We start from the raw sequence: 26,569 nt of genomic DNA on the forward strand, positions 1-26,569 counted from the left end.
GGTGTACCCCGCCTTTCGCCCGTAGTCAGCTGGGATAGGCTCCAGCTTGCCTGTGACCTTGTAGAACAGGATAAAGTGGCTACAGATAATCATACATGAAAATCCCTCACCTTTTGGCGAAATTCGCCGTTTTGAAACCAAAACGGGTGACCTACGTGAATCGTGTAGATCCGATGAGAAAAAAAAAACTGGGGGGGGGGGGTTTGATATTGACCCAAAGGGCAAGGAGGTCGCTTCGCATCCATAGACAGTTCGTGCCAGTTTGCGCCTCCTCCTCCTGCTTTGATATTGACGCGATAGCAACAAGTACATCTCGCTGCGAAGGGCAAGCAGCATCATTTCGCGCCTCTTCTCCTGCTGGTCAGAGCGTGCACACATCAGTCAGAGTGCAGACCAGACCACCAGAAGCTGGAAGCTGGATTGAATCATCGGACTGAATTTCCTACTTTTTTCAAACTTTCCTGATTGCTATCAAAACAAACAAAAACTTCCGGCTTGATTACGTCAGCATTTGAAAGAGGGTGCGCGCGTCTTTTGACAATCCCTGTGTCCGAAATTGCTCGCTACTCACTATATAGACCCCTTTGCAGGAAACGTCATTCATACGTAAGCGGAAATTGCGCGCGCAGCCTGGACTCAAAGACTCAGCGAATGCCTAGTTGTTGTGTTGTCGGGTGTCAGAATCATAGCAGTGATGGGGTTAAAATGTACAGAATGTTCCTTTCATGCCATTACCTCCTGCAAATTGCTGTTTAGTGTTGGTATTTGCTGTTGTAGCTAAAGCTAAAGGTACGAGTATATATCTGGCCATTGTATACCAGGGAACTTACTAACATCTTCCGTCCACTCTTTAATTAAATATGGATCCGGTAGGCGATGTCCACTTGTTAGAGTTAACTTATTTATGTAGCATTCTCGATCTTGTAACGACAATTGTTTTGCATAATCTGACGGCTCATCATGCCGGTCTATGGGCAGCGCCATTGTTTCCGAGTCCAGGCTGCGCGCGCATCCTGGCAACGGTTGGTTTGTTTACAAACATGCAAAGGGGTCTAATGAGGTTTTTCACCCACGTGACCAAGTCATGTGATGCATCGTTATGCTGCCATTTTGGACGTCACGGCTCGAATCAGTTTGAATGCGAAGAAGGCGACAAACGAAAAACATAAAAGAAAAAGGAGCGAGATGCAGAAAACACCTTCACTATCCAGCGACGTAGGGCATTTACAGGGCGAGCAGAGGGAGAGGTATTTGCAAAAATTGAGGTTAGCAGGCTTAGAGAACGACGTTTACCTGCTTCCACCAGGATTGTTCACTGACGTACGGAAGTACACGAAGCCCTCGTCTTTACCTGACTTTGGCCCACATGATCTGTATACCTATGTCGTTAAAAACCCATCGCCATACACAGGTATTGATCTGAAAGCGTATAAGAGTTTGGATGCCTACAAATATTTTGTGTCAGGCTGGGTAACATACCTACATCAGCGGGTCGTCCCTGGAGCCGGTGGTCGCCATCTTATTACAGCCAAGGTTTGTTCACATTTTCATTTACTTTCGGTCCTCAGGATAAACAAAATGTTATTAAATGTCATTGAAATAACTTCTTAGTCTGTTGAGACATGGCCCGTTATAAATTTGCTGTTACCAGGCAATGACCAAGAACTGTATTATTAGGGTCGGTGTCTGTGTTGTAGCAGTGTACTAGCAGCTAGCTGTTAGCACTAGCTAATGTCAACAACATAGTATATTACTGTAGCAATGTTTACGTTCAGTCATTTGGATGACTGTTAAAACCTTTCAGTCTCAAGTTTTTCCTTTACTGTATTTACTAGTTTACTGTAATTATGATCCGGCAGCTATTTACACCGGATCCAGTGTAAATAGCTGCCGGAGCATGCTCCGGCTTACTCCCCCTCAAATTAAGCAGCACGCTCCGGCTTGCTCCCGGAGCGCGCTGCTTAATTTGAGGGGGAGCAAGCCGGAGCGCGCTCCGGAACCTCAGCCGGAGCACTCCGGGAGCAAGCCAGAGCGCGCTGCTTAATTTGAGGGGGAGCAAGCCGGAGCGCGCTCCGGAACCTCAGCCGGAGCACTCCGGGAGCAAGCCAGAGCGCGCTGCTTAATTTGAGGGGGAGCAAGCCGGAGCGCGCTGCTTAATTTGAGGGGGAGCAAGCCGGAGCGCGCTCCGGAACCTCAGCCGGAGTACTCCGGGAGCAAGCCGGAGCGCGCTGCTTAATTTGAGGGGGAGCAAGCCGGAGCGCGCTGCTTAATTTGAGGGGGAGCAAGCCGGAGCGCGCTGCTTAATTTGAGGGGGAGCAAGCCGGAGCGTGCTCCGGCAGCTATTTATACTGGATCCAGTGTCTGTAACACGTTTTTTTTCAAGCTGGTTCTCCCTCTCTGTCTGCAGCGTTAGTATGTAGCTTGACCTTCAAAATGGCGGACACCGGGGCATCATGTGACCCTGTGACGTCAGGTGAAAAACCTCAATAGGGCACTGTATAGTGGAGACGCCATTTTGTAGTGCTGTCCATGCTGAAAGAAATCAAATTAAAAGTCTCAAATTTGATTTAATAAAAGACAGCAGCAAAGAAGAAAGTATTCAGCCTTGATTTAAAAAGAACTGAAAACTGCAGGTACTTCCATATCTTGGCAGGCTGAGTGGTATGCTGGGGCACCTCTTGCCAGCAGAGGGAACTTGTGCGGTTCAGTGTTGACCTGACCATCCCCAGCTTCAAGGAGGGAGAGAGCATCGTGGAGTGGTGGGGTCATGTCTTCGACAAACCAGACAAGTACCCCTCCCTGGGTGCACTGGTTAAGTGTTGCCTCTCCATCTTTCATGGACCTAGAGTCGAGTCCTCATTTAGTCTGATGAATGATGTAATTGATCAAAGGAGTGGCAACATGAATGTGGAAACATTTAATGCAATACAGACGGTCAAGTACACGCTGATGTCCAGGGAGAAGACAGCTATGCAGCTCTTTAGAAGGGAGGACGTGAAGTTGGGGAAGTGGACAGAACATTGTGCAAGAAGATTAACTCTGCAGCAGCCACATACAAACACCAGCAGAGGGTGAACAAGGAGGAAAAGCAGCAGAGCAAGTATGGCTCTCAAGCAACTTGCAGTGCTCAGCAGGCCAAGAAACCGACTGCTGAAGGAGAGAAGCGGGCAAGGCTGAAACATGTGGCAACTCTGCGAAAGCGGGCCATGGAGACACTGGTGGTCCAGGCAAATAAAAGGAAAAAATGATCACTATTCCTTGTGTGTTCTCCACTTTCTTCGTTCTATTATTCGCATTTTTTCCAGGGCATAATTTCACTATAACTACATGTATTTGAATTTGTATTTGTACTGTATGTCCTTGTGCAAATGTCAATACAGTATACTTAGTAAGGAGGCTATAATATTTATTCTGGGGGAGGACCCCCCAAACAAAATAAAACAACACCAGAGGCCACGTCACCACTCGCGCACCCTTCTCACCTTTTTCACCATAGGCATCCTATTATTACGTAGACGGAGAGTTGGCTGTTCTGACGCGAGAAATACGGTCGCCATCTTGGAGTGGTGAGATAAGCACGAGATCATAGACATCCTATTATTATTATACTGTCTGCAAGGGGGTGTATGGGGGATGCAAGTGACCGAAAGGCAATGGAGGAATGGGTGGCCTGCTGTAAGTGTGATAAGTGGTTTCACGAGTCATGTTTTAATGTTGTATGCTAATATTATATATTGTTATTAAATGTTTATTCATATACTACCTTTTTTATTTATTTACTAGTTTATTCATTTACTACATTATATTTTTATGTTTGACATTAATTTGTTATAAATAAATGTTTTGATATGCTTTAAAACAACAACAAAAAAAGTTTGTGGTCAATATATGGTCATCACACATTGTCCTACATACCAAACAAAGTGCCCCACTCACCCTGAATCCATCAGCTTTGCTGAAGGGGGTCAGATTGTGCTGAAGGATGTAAAAGGCTCTTATAAATTCACTGACTAGATTAATTTCCCCTTTGATATGTTCTTAACAATCTATTTAAAGAAAACATACACACATTTGAATCATTATAATGGATTTAGATTGTTAAAACCGCATTTTATTTAAAAAAGTGTCCCGCTTTACCTGAATTTACCCTCTCCACTGCAACAGATTGGTGGTTGTAGCCGATAGAAAAACGTTAAGCTGTTTATATCTAATGTATTTAGTATCACACATTTTTTGTAGGATATTAATCACCGTTTCCTCAACTTCAACAATCTCTGACGTCTGTTCACTTAATATCAGGATATTCTATTAACGTGAAGCCAACTATGAATAATAACCCTGCCGCTATCCTTTATCATAGCTACATGTATGACAAAATTTTTTTTAATTATTATTATTAAAGAAAAATCAATTGGCAGTACGGCGGCACGGTGGTGTAGTGGTTAGCGCTGTCGCCTCACATCAAGAAGGTCCTGGGTTCGAGCCCCGGGGCCGGCGAGGGCCTTTCTGTGTGGAGTTTGCATGTTCTCCCCGTGTCCGCGTGGGTTTCCTCCAGGTGCTCCGGTTTCCCCCACAGTCCAAAGACATGCAGGTTAGGTTAACTGGTGACTCTAAATTGAGCGTAGGTGTGAATGTGAGTGTGAATGGTTGTCTGTGTCTATGTGTCAGCCCTGTGACGACCTGGCGACTTGTCCAGGGTGAACCCCGCCTTTCACCCGTAGTCAGCTGGGATAGGCTCCAGCTCGCCTGCGACCCTGTAGAACAGGATAAAGCGGCTACAGATAATGAGATGAGATGAGAAAAAAGATCTGTCAATGTCATTACTAGTAATTACAAATAAGCACATTAATAAAATTGTAATTGCTATTGCTATCAGGGGGTTACAGATTTACAGGCAAGTTAAAAATATATACAGAGTTCAGCGCAAGCACTGATAGTCCTATTAGCTTTCAAACTGGGGGAACACAGTATAGAGTACACATATTGGCTCATTTCATTCTGAAAGGCACAGAATGATGGCTTGCTGCCCAGGAATTTACCTCTGTGTATGTGATATTTAGCCATTAAAATGATAAGGTTAATGATGTGTGTGTGTGTGTGTGTGTGTTGCTGTGTATGACAAAAAAAAAAAGCGAGCCAGCGCTGCCAGCGCATTACACTGAGTGCAGCGGATCACCACTCCAAGACGGCGGCCCGCGTCTCGTCAGCGCTTTTAGAATTTACACTGGATGCTCCGTCTACGTAATAGGATGTCTATGTTTTTCATCCCTGGCCCGTTTTCATGCCTGGATAATGAGAGAGAGAGAGAGAGAGAGAGAGAGATTTATTTTCCTGCCAATCTTCTGTCCCGCACTCCAGTCCAGTAGGTGGCGGTAATGCACCTTTAAGCTGGCTGCCAACCGCCATTATTCAACCCAGAAGAAGTTGTTGTTGTTTTCCAGAAGTGAAAGTGTTTCTCTTTCAGCCTCGGCGCCATTTTATTGCTGCTGGAAAAATAACGAAAAAGCTGCAACAGCAGGCGGAAACGGGGACATTAATGTCCCCCAGCATGGAGTGCTGAGTAAAAGTAAGTGCTGTGTTGGAGAGAAATGTGGTTGTGTTTGACTGAGCTCGTGTAAAAACAGCAGTAAAACTGCGGAACTGAAATCCTCTTCCCTGTAAAGCTGCTGTTTATCGGCTGTGTGTTCTATATTCGAGTTTCTCTCTTCCATTTCTCATCTATTAAACACTCAGAGAGTTTGAATGACAATGAATGTAATTGTACATGTCGGCCTAAAGGGCTCTTTCCAGGCCTGGAATTGCGTCATTTTAGGGGCGGGGCCACGTGGCCTTTTGTGCTGTCAATTTTTTGAGGGCACCGAGGCCATAAAATAAAACAATGATTTTAAGTTCATGTCTATAATGAATTTAATTTAAGGACTAATGACTCTTCTGAGTAAGATTGGAGTCTCAGTCGAAACTATCAGGCAGGTAAAGAAACATCTCCGACACTATTATGTCTGAAGATAAGAAAATATTGAACACATCTAAACTTATCAATCCATCACTCACTTCAAAAATTGTAAAACTTATTAAACCTTTATCCTCCCATAATTTTTGTTCAATTGACACCGAATGTGCAAGAGCATCTTCAGACTGTACTACTACACAGATTTTTGATTCATCAAAATTGAGCTGGGGGCGGCACGGTGGTGTAGTGGTTAGCGCTGTCGCCTCACAGCAAGAAGGTCCGGGTTCGAGCCCCGGGGCCGGCGAGGGCCTTTCTGTGCGGAGTTTGCATGTTCTCCCCGTGTCTGCGTGGGTTTCCTCCGGGTGCTCCGGTTTCCCCCACAGTCCAAAGACATGCCGGTTAGGTTAACTGGTGACTCTAAATTGAGCGTAGGTGTGAATGTGAGTGTGAATGGTTGTCTGTGTCTATGTGTCGGCCCTGTGATGACCTGGTGACTTGTCCAGGGTGTACCCCGCCTTTCACCCGTAGTCAGCTGGGATAGGATCCAGCCCGCCTGCGACCCTGTAGAAGGATAAAGCAGCTAGAGATAATGAGATGAGATGAGATGAGAAAATTGAGCCTGGAGTTCATCAAAATGTTTGACTGTAAATGGAACATATACTAGCATGCAGGCTACTGATTAACCCATAAGAGCCCAGACCGATTTCTCAATCAAGGAAAATTATTGAGGAAATAAAATGAACTAAATAGACGACAAAGAAAACATTTCTGACCTTTTATTTTTTTAAAATAGCACTTTCATGTCTCAAGATCTGAAATATTAAATTGCAAATTTGCAGAACACTGCAACGCTATTACACTGTTAACCCCAAAGTTCATTCTGTGCAAACAGTTTGAGTAAATTCCACTTTTAAAGATTAGTTTTATTGCATTACTTAAACAGTGTGAGTATATGAAGAGTATATGAGACAGTCATTGGGTTACTCATTTCTGTAATTTAAACAAACTAAAACTATCCTGTTTTACCTCAGGCCACAGTGCTGCCCTGCTGTGATTGGCTCAAAACTCAAGACAAGTCTGTGCTTGTCCGTTGACGGCTCCAGAGGAAGTTGCGCCATTTTCTAATTTACACAGAGCAATTTAAGGTCTTTGCACTTTTGACAGCAAGCTAATTAGCATGTTAGCGGCTACAGTCGGTACTCGGCACGTTAAAAGTGGGTCAACATTGTAACGACATAACGCTACTGTACAAGCAATGCTTATTTAATGGTAACAAACTTAAGCCCTATATGTTGAAATTCCTCTCTTATTCATTCGTTAATTTATCACACAGTCTTACCTCAGTCAACTTCTTCCCTCCTTCTGTGAAAATTCAACGTCTCAGACGCGGACACAAATGGGCGGGGGATGTGTTTGATTAAGTCTCCTGGTTGGCTGGTGATAGATTGGTGTCATTATAGAGGGGTATCGCGTGACGTCACCGTACCGTGAGATTTTGTTAGGGCGCCATATTGGAAGACCTCAAGTACATACATACATACTCACAATATAAAACAAACTACGAGCGAGAGTGAAGTGACACGATGGCTGATAATTCTGGTTATGTGAGTACATTACCAGCTGCAGAAAGGGCACGGTATGTGGAGAAACTGGCTGTGATTGATGGGTTTGACCCATATGATAAGACTCGCGGCAAGGGAGAATGGAAACATAAGGAGGACCTGACACCAATTCTGCCATCTGTTTGCTACCCAGACATTGTAAACTATTTGTTGTTTACACCCAGTGCCTACACTGCTGATGACTTGAAGGCCTACAAAGGGCTACAGGCTTACAATTATGTTGTTAGTGGCTTGGTTCGTGATATTACAGCTGTTATTAAGAATAACCTACACATAGTTATGGCCAAGGTAATCTTGTTGATATTTATCTTTTAATATCTTTTCAGTTGAAAAATTAATACTTTTTGTTACTATTCAGGTATCCATAATTTAGGTTAACTTATCCAAATTATACATATGTATTTATGATATATGCCGACACAACAACTATGCTTTATTTATATAATAGGAGGGAGAGCAAGCCCCAAACCATCCTTTATTATTATTATTATTATTATTAATAAATTGTAGAAGTCTGGGAGGCTTGCTCCTCATACAGTTATCAACTTGGGGCCAATTTAGCATGTTTTAAATCTGAATTTCTTGCGTTTGCTTACCTCAAAGTGTCCACAGATCATGCACAGACTTATCCATTATATCCACAGTTTTTTGCCAAGTCTCACACAGGTTTCTTTCAAGTCTACTGTTGGGCCAATAAATCATAAATAAAACAGCTCAGATTTGTTTAAGTCGTTTGCCACTCCACTTTATTCTCGTGGGTTCACATACCGCTGCCGTTATTTCCCCCTAATCACGAGTTTGTTGGTCTTCCAATATGGCGCAGGGTCTGTTTACTTCCGGTTTCGGGTGACGTCAGTACTATCCCTCTATAGCACGTCGGAGCGGTTCATGCCTGGCTCGAGTCCGATCCACCACTGATGAGTTGCCCAATAAGAATCCAGAATGTCATCAAAAGGCGTATTTTTTTCTCAGTAGACGCAGGTGATGTTAAAGCCTATTGGCAGTCACGAGGCAGACTGCAAAACCACAGGGCATCAAGGCCACTGTGGCCTTACGGCAGATATTTCTTTCCAAGGGCACAAGGCCAAATTGAGAGGGCATGAGGGCCGTGGCCCTCGTGAAATTCCTGCCCTGGCTCTTTCCTTTCCTCTGTTCTCTCCCTGTTCCTTCTGCAAGCTTTCTTTGTATTCCGAGGCTGCTTGCTTTGCAGATTTGAGCAGTTTTCCAGACACCTCCGCCTCGTAACACTGTGTCAATAAACTCGTTAATCTTACGAGACGTCGGATTCACAAGTGTTTGGTGAGACATCTGACTCCTAAATTCGGTCTTGATGTGACGCGCCATGCTGAAAGCCCTTTCCACATCACAGTTAGAATTTGGCAGCACCAACAGCAGCTTCATCAGCTGACAGAGCTCCCTGACCCTCACCTGCCCTGAGCTCACAGATGTGACTTTGGACAGCTTCCCCCAGAACTCATCAACTGGGAAATTCTTATAATTTGGCACCAGTGCTTCCAGGTTAGATGAGACATAATCCAGGACTTCTAAATGGAGTTGTTCTCTGGCATTGGCCTTCATTACATTTGGGAATCTCTCTGCCAAAGTCAAAATCTGCTCTGGTTTCACATCATCATGGTTCTCAGGATTGACCACTGACAGATTCGTCAAGATTTGATCTCTCACTGGGAATTTTTCCTTTATTTTTTGAAACCTTCTGACGTAGAATGCTCTCGCATCTCTGTAGAATTGCTTTGTCTTGTGACTGGAGAGTGCTGATTTTCACATCGGAAAATCACGTATTTGACGGAAGATGGATATGATGTGTTAATAGTACCTGAAGATACAGCAGTAATTGAACAGCGTAAATTTTGCTCATGTTGTGGGAGAATCTCTTTCACATCCTATAAATACAGAAAAAAACGATGAGTCGAGAGAGAGAACTGGACGGCGTGTCCATTCATTTGATACTGAAATCATGTTTTTAGATGTAATATAACATCACACGTGTTTCAGTGGACAAAAAGGTAACAACAAGATTCAGAAATAAACAGGGAAGTTTATCACAGAGTGATTATAAATTAATCTCGCCATGGCCTTTTCCTTCGCGCCAATTCCGTGATTACTGTAGGGACTTTACCTTCAAATTTCAAACAGGTTCAGTTCACCTTAAAATCAGCTCTCTGTAAAGGGACACCGCAAGAAGATCATAGGTTCTGGAATTTTGGAAAAAATCTTTAATGTTTGCAGAGATGCAATGATTTTAGGAAAAAAATAAATAAAAAATAACTGTAATTACGTACACGCACACACACACCACTTAACGTTATAGCACAAAATAGAAAGGGTGTACGTGGTCTAAATTGTTTCTGTTTGAACCAGAAAAGGTTGTAGTTTTATGAGTGACTTAGTTTTGGAGGTGAATCCTCACAAACTCCTGCCTGTTGCGTGACACCTGCTCCTGCCGCTCCAGCACTGTAAAGTGAAAGTCATTTATTGCCATTATTTAGCCTTGTGCCTAGCAAGTGCGCTTACAAAGGTGATAATTACAAAGAGACGCTGCTTTATTATAACTGTGAAAGTCGAACACCAAATCAGTTTAAAAACAAAACAATGATTTGTACCATGTATGAATTTCCTGGTTTCCAGAAAATGGCTGGAGCAGCTGCTGCTCTTCTTCATGCTCTGTGCACTGACCGACTGATCGATAGGTTCGGGATGAAGCTTGCTCGCTTGCTCTAGATTCCGTGAGATTGTATGTAATTTGCGGGCATCAGGGAGCCGCTATCAATATGTGGGAAACTCCTGGAACTTGTGGGAGACTTGGGACGTCTGGAACTGCATGTTTGTTTTTGTCTTTTCTAGGAGTGAAATTCCTTCCAGCAGAAGAGATCCGCGTCTTCAGGAATCAGCAGGGAGTCCATGAGCTGTGTGTCCATACACTAATATTCAAAAATGGAGAGCCGGGATCTGGACACAGATAATGTGACCCCACCCTCAAAAAAACGGTAAACTGCCATGTTCTAATATTTGTCATTAACTGTTCTTATTTTTTTCGCGGTCCAAATCCTGTGCTCTGATTGGCTGGCGAGTGGGTCTGTATCCTACGGTACGGACCCCGGTTACAGACCTCTGGCGACTCGCTCGTTCACAACAACAAAAAACATAGTAGCATTTTTTTTTTGTCAACATTTCTCTTTTTTTATGATTTATTTATAAGATTATCAAAAATCTTAATTTTTGGCAGCATTTCTCAGGAGAATAGCATTAATTTTACAGCATGGATAGCGATAACGACAGTGTTCACAGTGAAAGCGAGTTTTACTCCCCTGAGGAAGAAGAAATAAAAGAAAACATTTCAGGAGAAAGCTAAAAACCTCTAACTTGCTAACGCCAAGCAAAAACATGGCTGAATCTTGAATGACTCCTATTTGTATAAATGGGGGACTACATAGGCGGCAAAATGTAGTTTTTTTTTTTTCTCCTGCCATGGAAGTGCACTTGTATACCGAGGAGGAAGCCATTTGCATTACAGCCGTGAATGAGGATTCAAAATGGCGGCTCACCTCGGCACGGTTTCCCCTTTCGGGCGCTCTCGTTTTCTGTTAGAATTTGGTACAGAAAAAAATAAATATATTATTTACCAGCTTAAGGTCGGTCCGTGTGGTGAAATACCGTGACCTCGGCCCTGAATACTGACCTCTGCCCAGAGGGCCTCGCTCAGTACTTTTAAGACCTTGGTCACAGTATTTCATGATACGGACCTCCCAGCTGGGAAATAACATGTATATCTGAAATATGGAGTGAGTAGATATGAGAAGAATAACTGAACACAAATTTATCCTCCGAATGAAAAGTTCTCAGTCACCACTTTAAACATTCAGATTCTGTTCACTGTCAGTAAAATGATGTTCTTATAAAATAATAAAGCAGTTAAACAGTAAAGAGGAGGTATGAGACGATACACTAAAGCCACGATACGAGTCGTATCCCAAAACAGGCTTCACAGGACCAGACTGATGAGATGGAGAAAGATTATTTGAAAGTAAATTTCCTTTACAGAGGGAACCCACGGCGAAAAATAAACAGAGGAGAGAAATATTACATATTTTGCACGAATGCATTTTGACTGCGCTGTATTGTCACACTGTGTTGCATAAATCAGTGCTTTAAAATTCTTTTTTTATTCACGCTCACTTAAGGGTGCAACCATATTTCCATTTTGTGGGCGGTGTCAGAGGTCAACATGACGTAGAATCATCGATAGGTTTCCTGTATCTTGATTGGCTCGCTGCTCCTGACACCGCGATGTCGCCGGATGAACAAAACCTTGTTGAAAAATAGCAGGGTGCAAAACCTGTGGTTGCAAAAATAATCACCGTGATAATACGGGAAAGTGTTTTTTCTGTGTTCCATTGCTCACAACTGAGTGACGTAAACAACTTGCTAAACAGTGGCTACACAACTTGGGAACAGGTCACACTTTAGAAACTCTCCTTTGGCAGAAATTCTGTTTGTGAGGACGATCTTGAGTCCGATTGCTTTGAAAGGAATCTCCAGGCCGAGCTCTTGGGCTACGCAGGTCACGTTCGACTCAAACTCGATGCTGTGCCAACAATATTCCAACACCGTCTACGGAAAAGGGGTTCAGGCCGTGCAAGCCGATGAGCTGGAATAGTACAGACGTTCAAAGAGAATGTATATATTTTGGCACTGCCTAAAAGCAGAGCTCCAGATGAGTGTAAAATGTGTTAGTAAATAATCCCACCTGATTTTTTATTTTTCAAGCAAATTAAAAACCCATCGATCTTCTGTAAATAAAGAGACAAATTGAATTGTGCGGTGCTCCACGCTTCACCTGCTATAAACTCTCACTCAGCTTCGAGCTGTCACAAGCCTATATTTAGACCATATACACTATTGTGGCACACTGCATGTCTATATCTGCATTAACACGTGCAATAAATAAATAAATCGTCTCGTCCATACCGCTGTCCATACTGACTTGAAGATAACTCTTTTTCATCTGACTAAATCCAGGCTCACAAGTATGTTTACATCGCCTGCACTTAACTTCCGCTACCTGGCCATCAGCGACTTGACGTCATATTGGTTGCCCGTGTGCAATAAAACTTGACGTGTTTTGGACCTTTAAGCGCTTAAAGCTACTTATGATGGCTAATCAGGTGGCTGCACTTGTGTGTGTGTGTGTTATTATAATTTGGGCTTGTACTATCGATATCGATCATGTTTAAATGCTGTACCGGTCCCCTTTAATGTAGAAAGATTGTTTGATGGCAAATTGTGCTTTAAATGATTAAAATCCCAAATTAATGTCGTCACATATGCTACTCCCTCTGCTGCTGCTGCCGAGTGTGTAAGAAGAGGTGGAGGTCATAATGAATATTGAACAGAAATATGGTGAAATACGATATGATACAAATTCATCTCGCCAGTATTTTGTGTCGGAATTCTGTGTAAGAAAAACTGTCTCATGTCCACTCTATAATGCTGTACAGTAAAGTCCAGATGAAGAGATCAGACTCACCAGAACCCAGCTGTGTCTCCATGAAGAGCGATCGGTCTATGGGTTTTCCCTGGGACTTTAAAACTGGAAACCCGTCACCTGGACACAGGTAACATCCCATAATTCTCAGAGTTAAAGTCACTGCAGAGTGGAAGGCCGTGTTACACATTCCTTTATCCAGTTCAGATCATTAGCAGAATTTTGATATTTATCAGTTTGTTCTACTTTAATTAGGCCATAATCCTGCTACAGTACTTTCAGTAAACATTTTAGAGTAATTAATATCAATAACTGTGCAGTTCAGTGTTTCACAGTGTCACGTACATCATCAGGAAGTAAATTCATCTGGATGTGGCAATAAAAGTCAGAGTAATGGTGAACAAAATCACTTAAATAAGCAATAAAGACTCATTCCACTGTTCACTGTTGAGCAAATTAAGTCAAAATAACAAATCCTTCAAAAAGTGTAAATGGTTTATTTAATGGCGTGTCTATAATGCTGTACAGTGAAGTCCAGATGAAGAGATCAGACTCACCAGAACCCAGCTGTGTCTCCATGAAGAGCGATGCGTCTATGGATTTTCCTTTAAGCTTTAAAACTGGAAACCCGTCACCTGGGCACAGGTAACATCCCATAATTCTCAGAGTTAAAGTCACAGTAATGGATGTGCTCCACTGTCATTAGCAGCTGTTTTGATGTTTATTATAGTTCCTTGGTCTTTAGTGATGCTACAATGCTTTCAGTAAATGCTTTAGAGGAAATAGTGTAAACATTTATTCAGGTGAAAATGTCTTATGGCTAATGTTTTGAATGCTAAAGCCAGAAATGGTAATATAAGCAAAAAGAACTGAACCAGCTGAAATTCTGATCTCTTATCTAATTCATCTTTGGATCTCAAACCCAAATGTCTTCAGTGTAAAGCAAAAACAAAAGAGCTGGCCTTGCTGTTCCAGTACTTTTGGAGGGGACTGTCGGAAGAAGAAGAAAAAATTAGAAGCCTAAAATTAAAACAGGGACAGATTTTTCTCCAGATTCACAATGTTGATGTATTTAGCTCTGTGTTCTCTTAATAATTATTCACTTGCTCCATTTATTGCAGTAAAATTGGGACTAAATCTAGTCATGAAAGTGTTCCGGATTTTCCCGGAATTCTGGATTTTTAGATTTTCCTCCAGATTTTTTCCACGAATGACCCAGAAATCCGGATATTTGACAAAACTCTTGAAAATCTCCGGTTTTCCAAATGGAGAAATTTATTTTTCAGATTTTTCGTGTTCCTAGACGCGGCGTAATACTTTGCATCGTCCTTGCGTGGGCGCAGTCCTTAACTAGCCCAAACACAGTTCATTGATTAAAGACAGGTGTTCTTTGTTAATGGCACGCGTGCCTTCAGGTGCACGTGCTAAGGCGCGCAGGACTGACACCGTTCTGCGCAAGCGCAACACAATCGCACTAGAAAGCATGTTCAAGCTGCCAGTGTAGCTGCAGTCTTTTTAGTTGCGAATTACGAGTATTTTCTCGTGTCAATAATTCGCCATGTCAAAACAAGCAAAATTTTCCTCCTCCTTTTGACGTGAAAAGAGGTAAGCAATTTATTATATATATATTTTTTCCCATCAGAGTTGCATTTTGTGGTTTCGAAGCTAAGTTTTAGTGCCGTTTCTAGAACACAACATCAAGAAAACGTGGAAGAAACAGCAATAATGGAAGGGACAGTTTCTAAACTACCTAAAACTAGCAATGGGAATTATTTTTTGTTACATAATGCACTCAGGCTGCCAGTCAGTGTGTCTCTCACACACACACACACACACACACACACACACACACACACACACACACTCTACGCCCCTGATTTACATGAGAAATTTGGTATTCATTGGTGTTTAAATTTACAGACAGTATGAACTAATGTAAACAATCGGCTTCAACTCGCATAAATCTGAATTGGAAATGTTTAGTTCACTTTAGCTTCTGCAAACGCACAACTCTACTAAAAGATTGATAAACGAGGCTCAGTGTCCCCAACATTGAAGCCTGAAAGCTTTAGAAACTCTAACAGACCTTTACTGTTTAACAGCACTGTTTTGGGATTTTGCTGAGTTTACCTTCAACTGTCTGATTTTTTTCAAAGTACTGAACTGTGTAGCAGGAAAATCACCGCGTTTTCTAAATGCACTCCTGAAAATTACTCATTAACTCGGGGAATTAAATTTGATATTTTTGACATGTTAATCATTAATGTACATGAAAGAAAAAGGCTTAAAAGTTGTAACTTGTTTTAGTGAAAATAAGTACTAAAATGCTCTAGAATGCAGGGTTTTGCGTGTTATTAAAATATTTTCAGGGGACGTTCCCCCCCCATTTCAGGTTTTTTTTTTTCTTTGCTCCATTTTCATCTGTATAAATCTGAGACTCCAGTATTAAAGGGATTAAAGTTGTTGTCTTTAACAGCTATTTTTGTTGCCAGTGTTTTACAGAAGGCAGGAGACAGAAGAGAAAAGATCTTCATCACAGATACAGGGTAAGATCAAACCCAACAACATGACCGTGACACTGACGCTCTGGTATTCTAAACCTCTCTGCTGTTAGTATCTACAGGATTAGATTATAGAAAACATCACTGAGCTCTATATAAAATCTGGAGAGCTCATCGGCTCGTCAGGGTGAAGCCAGCTGGCCGCCATCTTACCACTCCCATCACGGAGCGGAACGGTCATTTAGACCAGGGGTTCCCAAACTTTTCCATGCCAAGGCCCCCCAAACAGCATTAGCTTCTGGCCGGGGACCCCCTTTGCAAACCCACAGACAATGCTACAAAATATGTAAAGAAACATCAACTTTTAGAATGTTTTCTCTTACTTTTATTCAATAGTCAATAATTGTTACATTTGTTTAGCATAAGAATATTATTAACTAACATGTTTTCAACACAAATATTTTCGCACTGAACAATAAACTGTATAACCTCCTGTAGTACCTGATTCAACTCGTTATCCATCCTTTTTGCGACCAGTGCCTCGCGATGGAGCGTGCAGTGTGTGGCCACTACATGCGGGGCCTTCTGCTTAATGAGCGCGGTCACTCCACTGATCTTCCCGGTCATTGCCGCGGCTCCGTCCGAACACACCCCCACACAACGGGTCCAGTCCAATCCGTTAGACTCGATGTCATCATCCAAAACTTGAAAAATGTCTTTCCCAGTAGTTCTTCTTTCAAGTGCTTTACAAAATAGTATTTCCTCCACAAATCTTTCCTGTGAAATAAATCTGATGTACACAAGCAGTTGGGCCTCATTGGATAAATCTGTGCTCTCATCCAGCTGAAGTGTGAAGTATTCGCTGGCTCTCACCTGCTCCAACAGCTGAGCAGATACGTCTTGAGCCATGTCACCAATCCGTCGGCTCACGGTGTTATCACAGAGTGGGACAGCATCGATTTTTTTTTTTTTTTTTTGGCAGCATCCTCACCAAGCAATTCTCGGACGTCTTTGGTGGCCGGTAAAATCAAATCTTCTCCAATTGAGTGAGGTTTTTTAGCACGAGCAATGTGGTACGAGGCTAAAAATGATGCCTTCAGGGCCGCTCGGGGACAGTAGCTTGCTGGGTGAATGCAGCAGATTGCCTGACCAAATGCTCTTCTTTGCATCTGAAGAAATCTACTGTTTTTTCAGCATCTGTCGGATGTTTTTGTACCAAGTGATGTTGAAGTTTCGAAGGTTTTAAGCACTCATTTTACAGGGTCTCCAGACAGAGGACGCATTTCGGGCAATCATGGCCATTTTTCTGTATGGCTGTAAAGCCATACTTAATGTATGCTGCCTCATATTTTCGGATTTTAGTTGACCAGGACTTCTTAGTTTTTTTCGCAGCAGTGTCCTCCACAGCAGGGCTGTTGGTTTGTTCCTTCAGTCTCTTCTTCAAAAACCTGTCCATTTTGCGCTAGCAATACGCTAGCTTGAGGAGCAAAGCAGCTTGATAAATGGCGCAAACTGCAACGTCACAGGCAATCGGAGAGATGAGTATGGCAAACAACGTTTTGATATGATGTATTATTATTAATAATTATATTTTATAATAATGATTAAAAAACCAATTACAATATATTTAATAATAATTATTTTCAAAAAGTATATATTCTTTTTCACAATTTTTTTGTTATCGTCCCTCCAACTTTCTGAGGCCCCCCTAGCGCCCCCCACTTTGAAAACCACTGATTTAGACGACTGGAAGCTCCACAAAATTGGACGAGTTATTTATGTAGTCGGTGAGAGAAATGAGGAGAAAAATGCCTACATGTGCAGCAGTGAACTGTACAAATCTTCAGGTCAAAGGTTGTGGACGGACATTTCACCTGTGAGTATTGATGGCTAGCGTGTGATCATTTTACACGTGTGTGCACAGCGCCGTTTGCGTGGACCCCCTATAGGAAGAGAAAAAAACTCGTCTGTTTTTGTTGAAAATCTGACATTGATCTCTGGGATGAATACACTGTCAGATTATCGATGCAAATGTTCCTGACTAGATCAAAGCCTCTGTCTGTCTATAAAATATAAAAAAGGAAGAAGAAATGTATGAAAGAGAAAGCGACAGGAACTGAAATAATCTCCGTAAAAATAATTATAGAGCGGCGGCTACAATTATCGACACCTTAACGATCTTTTGGTCGTTGCAAAAGTGGGAAAGACTTTCAATCTGTAAATTGTGCATGAATAATTACTCAAACTTCCACTGGGAAAAATGAGTTGATTCCTGATTATTTAGCGTATCAGATCACGTGACTCCGTTCCACAATTATCGACACCTTTGTCCACAATTATTGACATTCAGATGATTTTATTTAAAAAATCGTACAGACTATTAAGTTAACAAGACATAGCTTTAATTTAAAAATTGTTTTACATAGACTTGTACTAAATATAAAATCTTTTATATAAATATATGGATGTTGGTGTTTACATAAATGAGGAAGTAATTCTAAATGTTTGTAAACAAATCAACTGAATGTTTAACCTGCGTCAGGAAATCTTTTTGTTCCACTTTCGAAGTATTTTTGTAGTTCATGTTTTGTTAATCATTCGTTGTTGTTTGTATTAATTTCTAGTTTTGTCGTTTACCAATAAATGTCAACAGGCAGTTGGCATTGTAACCACATGAAAATCCAGGTCAAAGGTCGCATGTCATTCCTCAAACCAAAATATAAAATGTCCACTGATATTGTGGTCTAATTCTATTTATTGCAATCGGATTCCAAATACTCTATAAACATTCCATTCTGTTCTGAACCAGAAAAAATATATAAATCACAGCACTTTTATTTTTTTAAAGCACTTCATCTACTTCAACAATGTTACACACAGAGATCGATCCATAACAGTCGTAAATGTCCCTTAATCCCACAGGGTGTCGATAATGGTGGACACCGGTGAAAGTGATCACTATTATCGACACCTCACGTGACTTCTCAAACGCACGTTTAGATACAAAATGGCGCCTGTAAATGAAAGAGTAAGAAATAAAGTAGGTTTCGACGAGGAGATCATGAAATATCGGTGAATTTGATCAGTAAAAACATGTCCATGATCTTTCCACCATGCTTACCTGCGATGATAACGTCCGGGTTTTCCTCAAACTGCTGATAGTGCTAAAAGAAATTCCGTCTCAGGTAACGAGCTGTCTCATCAGACGACAAGATCAAAGGGTGGGGGTGGGGTCTTCTGGTTGATTGATTAACCAATAATAACTGCTGTAACTGAAACTCAGCTTTGTACGATTGTTTTTAAATTGGTAAATCTGAAAAGGTGTCGATAATTATGGACTGTTGATAATTGTAGCTGCCACTCTAGTAGTAAAAAAGAGCCATGAAAAAAATGATCAGAGACTGAACTGGAAAAAGGAAAAAAAAACTAACAGTGAAGCGGGGTGTGATAAAGATATGTAAGGAATGGGGGTCAAGTTGAGAAAATAAGAGGAGGTAATGAAAGGGGGCGGAGTCAGGAGATACTTTTCTTGGGGCAAATTTGATCAGATACCACGGTTTAACACACAAGCCAAAGACACGCGATGGGAGTGGTAATATGGCGGCCAGACGGCTTCACTCGTCTCTCCAGCGGGGAATAGGCTCTGAGCTCTCCAGGTTTTATATAGAGCTCAGTGGAAAAGATACAATCAAATCCGGTAAATCCATAGTGTTAGCATCCTAAAGAACGGTTATTTGTGGGAACCAGTCAGAAAAAACTGTGATGTTAAACTGTAATAATTGGAGCCCAGGTCTCACCATGTCTTCTTATTTCACCCCGTCACACAGACACGCCCCAGAATCTCCTGCTGTAAATGAATTCCAGAAAAAGTTCAGATTAAATCTGATGAAGAAGTTTCACTGTTTAAATGGAGTGATGATAAAGCCGGAAACGCGAGCGCTCCTGAATGAGATCTACACCGAGCTCTACATCACAGAGGGAGACAGTGGAGACGTCAATAAAGAACATGAGGTGAGACGGCTCGAGGCAGCGTCCAGGAGAAAAGCAACAGAGGAAACACCAATCAAATGCAGCGACATCTTTAAGCCCTTATCTGAAAAAGCCCAACCCATCAGAACTGTAGTGACAAAGGGCGTGGCTGGTATCGGAAAAACAGTCTCTGTGCAGAAGTTCATTGTGGACTGGGCTGAAGGGAAAGCAAATCAGGACGTCCCCCTCATATTTCCACTTCCTTTCAGAGAGCTGAATCTGATGAAGGACCAAAACCTGAGTCTGCTGGAGCTCCTTCATGTCTGCTTTAAGGAAACCAGAGAAACAGAAATGTCCAGGTTGGAAAAGGTTCTGTTCATTTTTGATGGATTGGACGAGTGTCGTTTCCCTCTGGATTTCCGGAACACGGTGAGAGTGTGTGATGTAACTGAATCAGCATCGGTGCGTGTGCTGCTGATAAACCTGATCAAAGGGAATCTGCTTCCCTCTGCTCTCGTCTGGATCACCTCCCGACCAGCAGCAGCTGATCAAATCCCCTCTGAGTACGTCCATCGAGTCACAGAGGTACGAGGGTTCAATGACCCCCAGAAGGAGGAGTACTTCAGGAAGAGGGTCAGTGATCAGAGCCTGGCCGAGAACATCGTCACACACCTGAAGTCATTAAGAAGCCTGTACATCATGTGTCACATCCCAGTCTTCTGCTGGATTTCAGCCGCTGTCCTCGAGAGAATGTTGGGTGAAGCAGAGAGTGGAGAGATCCCCAAGACTCTGACTCAGATGTACACACACTTCCTCATCATTCAGACAAACGTCATCAGAGAAAAATACTCAAAGAAGCAGGAGAGTGATGAAGAAATGCTGCTCAAACTGGGACAACTGGCTTTTGAGCAGCTGAAGAAAGGCAACCTGATCTTCTATGAGGAAGACCTGCGAGGGTGTGGCATTGATGTGACAGAAGCAGCAGTGTACTCAGGTGTGTGTACGCAGATCTTCAGAGAGGAGCCTGGGCTTCACCAGAGTAAAGTGTACTGCTTTGTTCATCTGAGCATTCAGGAGCATCTCGCAGCTCTGTATGTGCATCTGACCTTCATGAAGGAAAAGAGAAATGTTCTTAATCAGAGTCGGTCCAAGACAATTTCAGATGTACACAGGAGGGCTGTAGATCAGACGTTATACAGTCGCACTGGACATCTGGATCTGTTCCTCCGCTTTCTTCTGGGTCTCTCACTGGAGTCCAATCAGAAACTCTTACATGCCTTAGTAACACAGACAGGAAGTAGCTCCCAGAGCAAAGAGGAAACAGTTCGGTACATTTAAGGAGAAGATCAGTAGAGATGAGCTTCCTGCAGAAAAATCCATCAATCTGTTCCACTGTCTGAATGAACTGGGTGATGATTCTCTCGTGGAGGAAATCCAACGCTACCTGAAATCTGGGAAACGAAGTGAACTCTCTCCTTCACAGTGGTCTGCTCTGGTGTTTGTGTTACTGACTTCAGCACAGGAGCTGGAGGAGTTTGATCTGAGTAAATATATCAGTCCAGAGGAGGTAACAGATTGGGTTCTTGTGAAGGTGATGCCTGTGATTGCAGCGTCCAGGAAAGCCGTGTAAGTAAAGCTGAATAGAACTGTTCTACTGTTCCACTGTTAGAAAGAGAGAAACTGAAAGCACTTTGACAGAAACGCACTTTGGGATGTTTTGAGTTTCAGGTGATCCAGAGTGTGTTAATACAAATAGATCAGTAGATAAATGAGGGGAAAACAGCTGCATGTAGAATTGAATAAAACTGAAGTTCAGCTATTAAAGAAGTCGAAACCAGTTGATGTCATTTCAGGAGAAAAATGTTTACGTCTCACATTCTGCCATTTTGTCCCAAGAAGTGTGGAAGCTGTGAGCTGAAGATGGAAGTGACAGCCAGCTAACGAGACTCACAAACACCACATTTCCAAAACTGAACAAATAATCAAACAGAACTTTATACTGACAGTTTATTTACAATATTTACAAATTACACCGCTATTGCAGGCTCCGATGTCCCGTAAACATTGAGGGGCTTTTCTGTGTAAAACCTTCACTGAGTGCAGTGTGAGGGGTTTTTTGTTCACATCCCTCCACATTAAATTTGTGTTGTAGCTGAAATGTAATTACACAGACGCTGGGCCTGTAGAGCCATGTGGAGTTTGCAGTAATACAAAATTATAATTCCACAAAACTTTCCTGTTATTAATGACCTGATAAATAGAGGATATTACACGGTGGCACGAAGATCTGAAATTTATCTTCGAGTGGTGACTGTACATATCACGAGTGAGCGAAGTGAGCGTGTAATGTTCTTTATATTATATGGACACATCCACAAAAAAATACACAAGTTAATCAAAAGGGTTTTAATTTTGAACCGGTTCGCCATTTTGACAACGCGCGTCTAATCAGCGGGGAAACGCTGGGAGTGACGTCATCGGGGTGAAATATCGGGAAATATGACGCAGACACGAGTGTTTTACTGGGAAATCCACCGCTCGTGTTTTTCATCCGAGCTCCATCCGGGACATGGAGAACCAAAACCGAGACGTAAATCTCTATCTGTCACTCGTGAGGAAATCAGTGAGTTGTTTTGATAAATTTGGGGACTTTTTGTTTGTGAACGTGTCGATATAATAAAAAGAAAATCACACGTTGGCTTGAAGATCTGAAGTTTATCTTCTCGTGTTGAAAAATATTTGACTTGTTCACTTCGCTCCCTCGTGATCTATACATTCACCGCTCGAAGATAAACTTCATGTCTTTGTGCCACCGTGTAATATCCTCTGTATGTGTCCCTCAGCTCCGGGATGTGTTTCATATGAAAAATACGAGTGGCGTGTTTCCCAGTAAAACACTCGTGTCTGTCTAATAAAAGGTTTTATTCAGGTGGTGAAAACAGCCTTTCACAGAGCGCTTATTAGAAGCACTATTCTTATTTATTTATAAAACATCACAAGGTCGATCAAAAAGAGTTTGTTTCCGGTCGCCCGTCCAACCCTGAACATTTCTGAAGTGTTGGAAAAATACAAGCAGTCTTTTTTTTTTAATTAAAGTATCACGCATTTCAAATGATGGAAACCGTTTACCGCTGCTCAGAAACAATCGCGGCTACGGGCGCAGCCATATTTGATGTACCACGTGACGACAGCGATAACACGCGGGAATTCAACGTGATTCTCGCGGGAAACCAATTCGCGACAAAATGGTGACAAACGTAACGCAAGCACATGCGATATTTAACGTTCACTTCACATGCATGAAAACCAGTCACAGCCAATATAAAACTATCCCAGACTCATCCCTCCACACACAATCCCAGTCAGAATCACACATCAGCATTCGTGTCCGCCTGCAATTATAGCGCCACTGAAAAAGGTGCTCAGGTCAGTGCAGACATCCCACTTGAAGATCTGCTGGAAAGGTTTGAGCATTGATTCAGTAAAACTGTCGTGTAAGTGGCGGTAGACGGATGTCATCGCTGGAAGAGTGTGTTTATTCTAAAAACAATAAGCAGGTATACAATTCCAAAACATTGGGAAGAATCAAAATCGGAAGACGAGCAAAGGTCATGTGATCTACAGACAGGCGAGTCGAGGCCGAGACAAAAACCGGAGTAATAACACAAAGAACGGCTCGAGAAGGTCAGACATGAGTGCACTGAGCGGTGACGTCACGAAGTCTGTTTGTGTTCAGCCTGTAATTGGTCCTTGAGTCACGCGCTGCTCGTTGAGAGTGCGACTGCACGTGGGCGCCAGTGATCGTTCGTGGCTGGGGGGCGGATGTGACAAAAACGTTATTTTAATGAATATTAAAATTAATCTCTTCCATGTCATTTTAAAACGAGACCCGAAACCGACATTAAAATGTACAATCAGTTAACAGCCAGTGTCGCTTTACTCGCGCATGCTTAAGTTACGACAACAACTTTACGACAGCCCACAATCTGTCAACTCCAATCTGTCTTACGGCAGCTACTGTTATCAACACATCTTCATGCTCATGCATTCATTGTGGAACTGATAAAGCAGAACATTATGAAGTGTTGATGTTGCGTTTGTGGGATTAAACATTGGGCGGTGGTGGATGAACAAAGAAGAAAAACCTCAAAAAGTATTAATTTTATTTCTGTGAAATCCTGCAATCATGCATATAATTATAATAAATTTCCATCATAACTCAGTTTGATATTTAGTCACCAAATTGTTTGTGCGTACCAATTTAATACGGTTCTGAAAGAAAAGGAAAAAATCTGACCATCGTACCCTGAATTTTTTGAGGTTGTGACAGAAAACCATTCCATTATCCATCCATCCATTATCCGTAACTGCTTATCCTGTACAGGGTCGCAGGCGGGCTGGAGCCTATCCCAGCTGACTACGGGCGAGAGGCGGGGTTCACCCTGGACAAGTCGCCAGGTCATCACAGGGCGACACACAGAGACACAACCATTCACACTCACATTCACACCTACGGTCAATTTAGAGTCACCAGTTAACCTAACCTGCATGTCTTTGGACTGTGGGGGAAACCGGAGCACCCGGAGGAAACCCACGCGGACACGGGGAGAACATGCAAACTCCGCACAGAAAGCCCTTCGCCGGCCACGGGGCTCGAACCCGGACCTTCTTGCTGTGAGGCGACAGTGCTAACCACTACACCACCGTGCCGCCTCTGTGACGGAAAACACAATTTATTATTTTTTATTTTTTGCTTGGCCTAATGTAAATTTACTCCGCGCTAATTATTCTGTTGTTGTAATGTCCTGACAGCTTTTATAAATTGTAACTTTTTTGTTGTGTTGACCTTCTCACAGCTTTTATTCTTTTTCATGCTGTCGCTCTTTGGTGTGTTTATTTGTCTCTGAAACAAAAAGCTCTGTCTCAAACTGCAGTGTCCTTTTCTGGGAGAGGTCTTTACCCCCCCACACACAGGGAAAGTCAGACAGGGAGACACAACACACAGAGTGTAAGGGGAAGAACATGTCCCGTCTGTACATCACTGGCACCAGGAACAAATAAGGAGCACCTGGCAACACACACACACACACACACACACACACACTGTTATCCAACGAGCTCATCATGAGTCGCTCCATAAAACCCCTTCAGCACGGGGCTGGTGATCATTTCAGTAGCTCACTAATTAGAGAACAAATCCAATGTCCGAGCTGTTCAGATAAATATGACTCTGCCTCTAACTCTGCCTGCTTCATCTCAACCTGACTTTGATCATTTGGGTGAGTTTATTATGTTTTATTTTATTTCCTTCAGTATCAGTTGTGATGGAATTGGAGGGAGCGGCGTTAAAGCTCTGGCCTCAGTGCTCAACTCAGAAACCTCCAATCTGAGAGAACTGCATCTGACTGTGAGGAGACTGAATCTGACTGGGAATAAACTAGAAGACTCAGGAGTGAAGCATCTCTGCGCTGTACTGGAGAATCCTCACTGTAAAGTGGAGAGACTGGGGTAAGATCATCTCTTTGTGTAGATTATTGATTTTCAGTTGAATTTGACTGTAACAGTCCAACATGCAGAACAAATATATTCCTCATTAAACTCCTCACTTCTGCATTAAAGCACTAATTAAACACACTGAGAATTTGATACGTGGGGATAAAAATACAGTTAAAGCAGGGTTTTCATTAGTATGGAAAACAGATGAAATGTTGCCCTGGTGGGAGGACCGGGGGGGCGGAGCCCAGAGCCGAAAACGAATTTTGCAATTTCTAACAGCCAGTCGTTAGCTCTCCATGGTCCATCTGAAATAGAAATTCAAGTCATTCCTGGGTCTCATGGCGATTACAGTTCGTACGCCACAAAACCCAATCAAGATTTGGGAAATCAGAACAACACCAACGCTTGCAGAATAAAGAAATCGAATGTATAACGACAAACATGCAAAATAGCAATAACTTTTTTAAAATGTAAACTGGGCAGGGTTCTCCACTTTTCAAAAATAAAAGGAGGGGGCGGGGCCCCAGTGGGGGGCCAGGGGGACAAAATCCCCCTGAAGCTGATGGACTTTGGGCTTTTCTGACAGTGAAACTGGCCAATAAATGGATAGGAAATGCTAAATCATTGTTAAAATCATTTTACAGAAAATTAACGCATTCTTACTGTACGTATCATCTTTATTGTCAATGTGAGACTCATTTGACATTTCAGTTGAGACTGATGCGCCTGTTGCGCGTCCCTGAATTAATTTTATTTTTTCTGTGTGAGAAAAATAAATGAACTTCCATGCATAAACAAAATACCCAATTACAATAAATGCATATATTTTTTACAATACACATAATTAATGTTAATTGGGTGAAAGCACTCCAATCCATGCACCAGCTGGTGCGCGTGCCCGAGACTGGCACTACAAAGCCACCCGGCCTCCGTAGTTCGGGTCCTTTGACCCAGGAGCCCAGAAGTCCTGCAATAAACAAACACTGAAGCAGCGGGAAAATGCAGCTCTCGCCTACACAATCACAGAAACGCAAAATAAAAGACCTGAACTTAATGTGTGTGTGTGTGTATGTGTGTGTGTGTGCTGTTATATGATTACTGTAACGGTGTAGGGTCAGAAAAGACGATAGATAAGCGTACCCGTTGCACAACAATGCTACAAACCCCTGCAGAGTTATTTAGCTGCTGGCTCGTTATTTTGGCCACTTCAGGTCGCCCCGTATGCATTCGTTTAATGGTCTTCTGCGTGTTAAATAGTTTCAAATTTATAATGAAGCGAATACTTTATGATTTATTTGGTGAATACTGATGAAGTCACGGGGGGGGTTTTTTTTTTTTGGGGGGGGGGTTTGGCCAAGGGAAGGGTGGCGGGCCACTTTAAAAGCGCCCGTGGAGAACACTGCTGGGCATTTTCCGTGAGACTTACCACTTTTTTCTGCGAAGCCGAAATTGAACAGCGTTCGCTTTCATTTTTTCGCGGTCGCCATCATGCTATACCATACAGCAGTGGTCACCAACCTTTTTATGC

At 42.5% G+C, this 26,569-nt stretch overlaps 2 protein-coding genes across 5 annotated transcripts in view; both read left to right on the forward strand.

Annotated features, from left to right (window-relative positions):
* The window catches only part of LOC132882240 (NACHT, LRR and PYD domains-containing protein 12-like), a 506,140-nt gene that overhangs the window by 463,106 nt on the left and 16,465 nt on the right, over positions 1-26,569 (forward strand). The gene's annotated exons all lie outside the window — the stretch shown is intronic.
* LOC132882242 (NLR family CARD domain-containing protein 3-like) lies at positions 5,426-20,968 on the forward strand. Its single transcript, XM_060915522.1, has 6 exons — positions 5,426-5,566; positions 10,435-10,577; positions 13,089-13,205; positions 13,604-13,720; positions 15,568-15,621; positions 19,404-20,968. Exons 2-6 carry the CDS (start codon positions 10,525-10,527, stop codon positions 20,881-20,883), a joined length of 1,821 nt encoding a protein of 606 aa, XP_060771505.1. The 5' UTR covers positions 5,426-5,566; positions 10,435-10,524; the 3' UTR covers positions 20,884-20,968.

The sequence above is a fragment of the Neoarius graeffei genome, chromosome 2 (assembly GCF_027579695.1).
Source record: "Neoarius graeffei isolate fNeoGra1 chromosome 2, fNeoGra1.pri, whole genome shotgun sequence".
Lineage (NCBI taxonomy): Eukaryota > Metazoa > Chordata > Actinopteri > Siluriformes > Ariidae > Neoarius > Neoarius graeffei.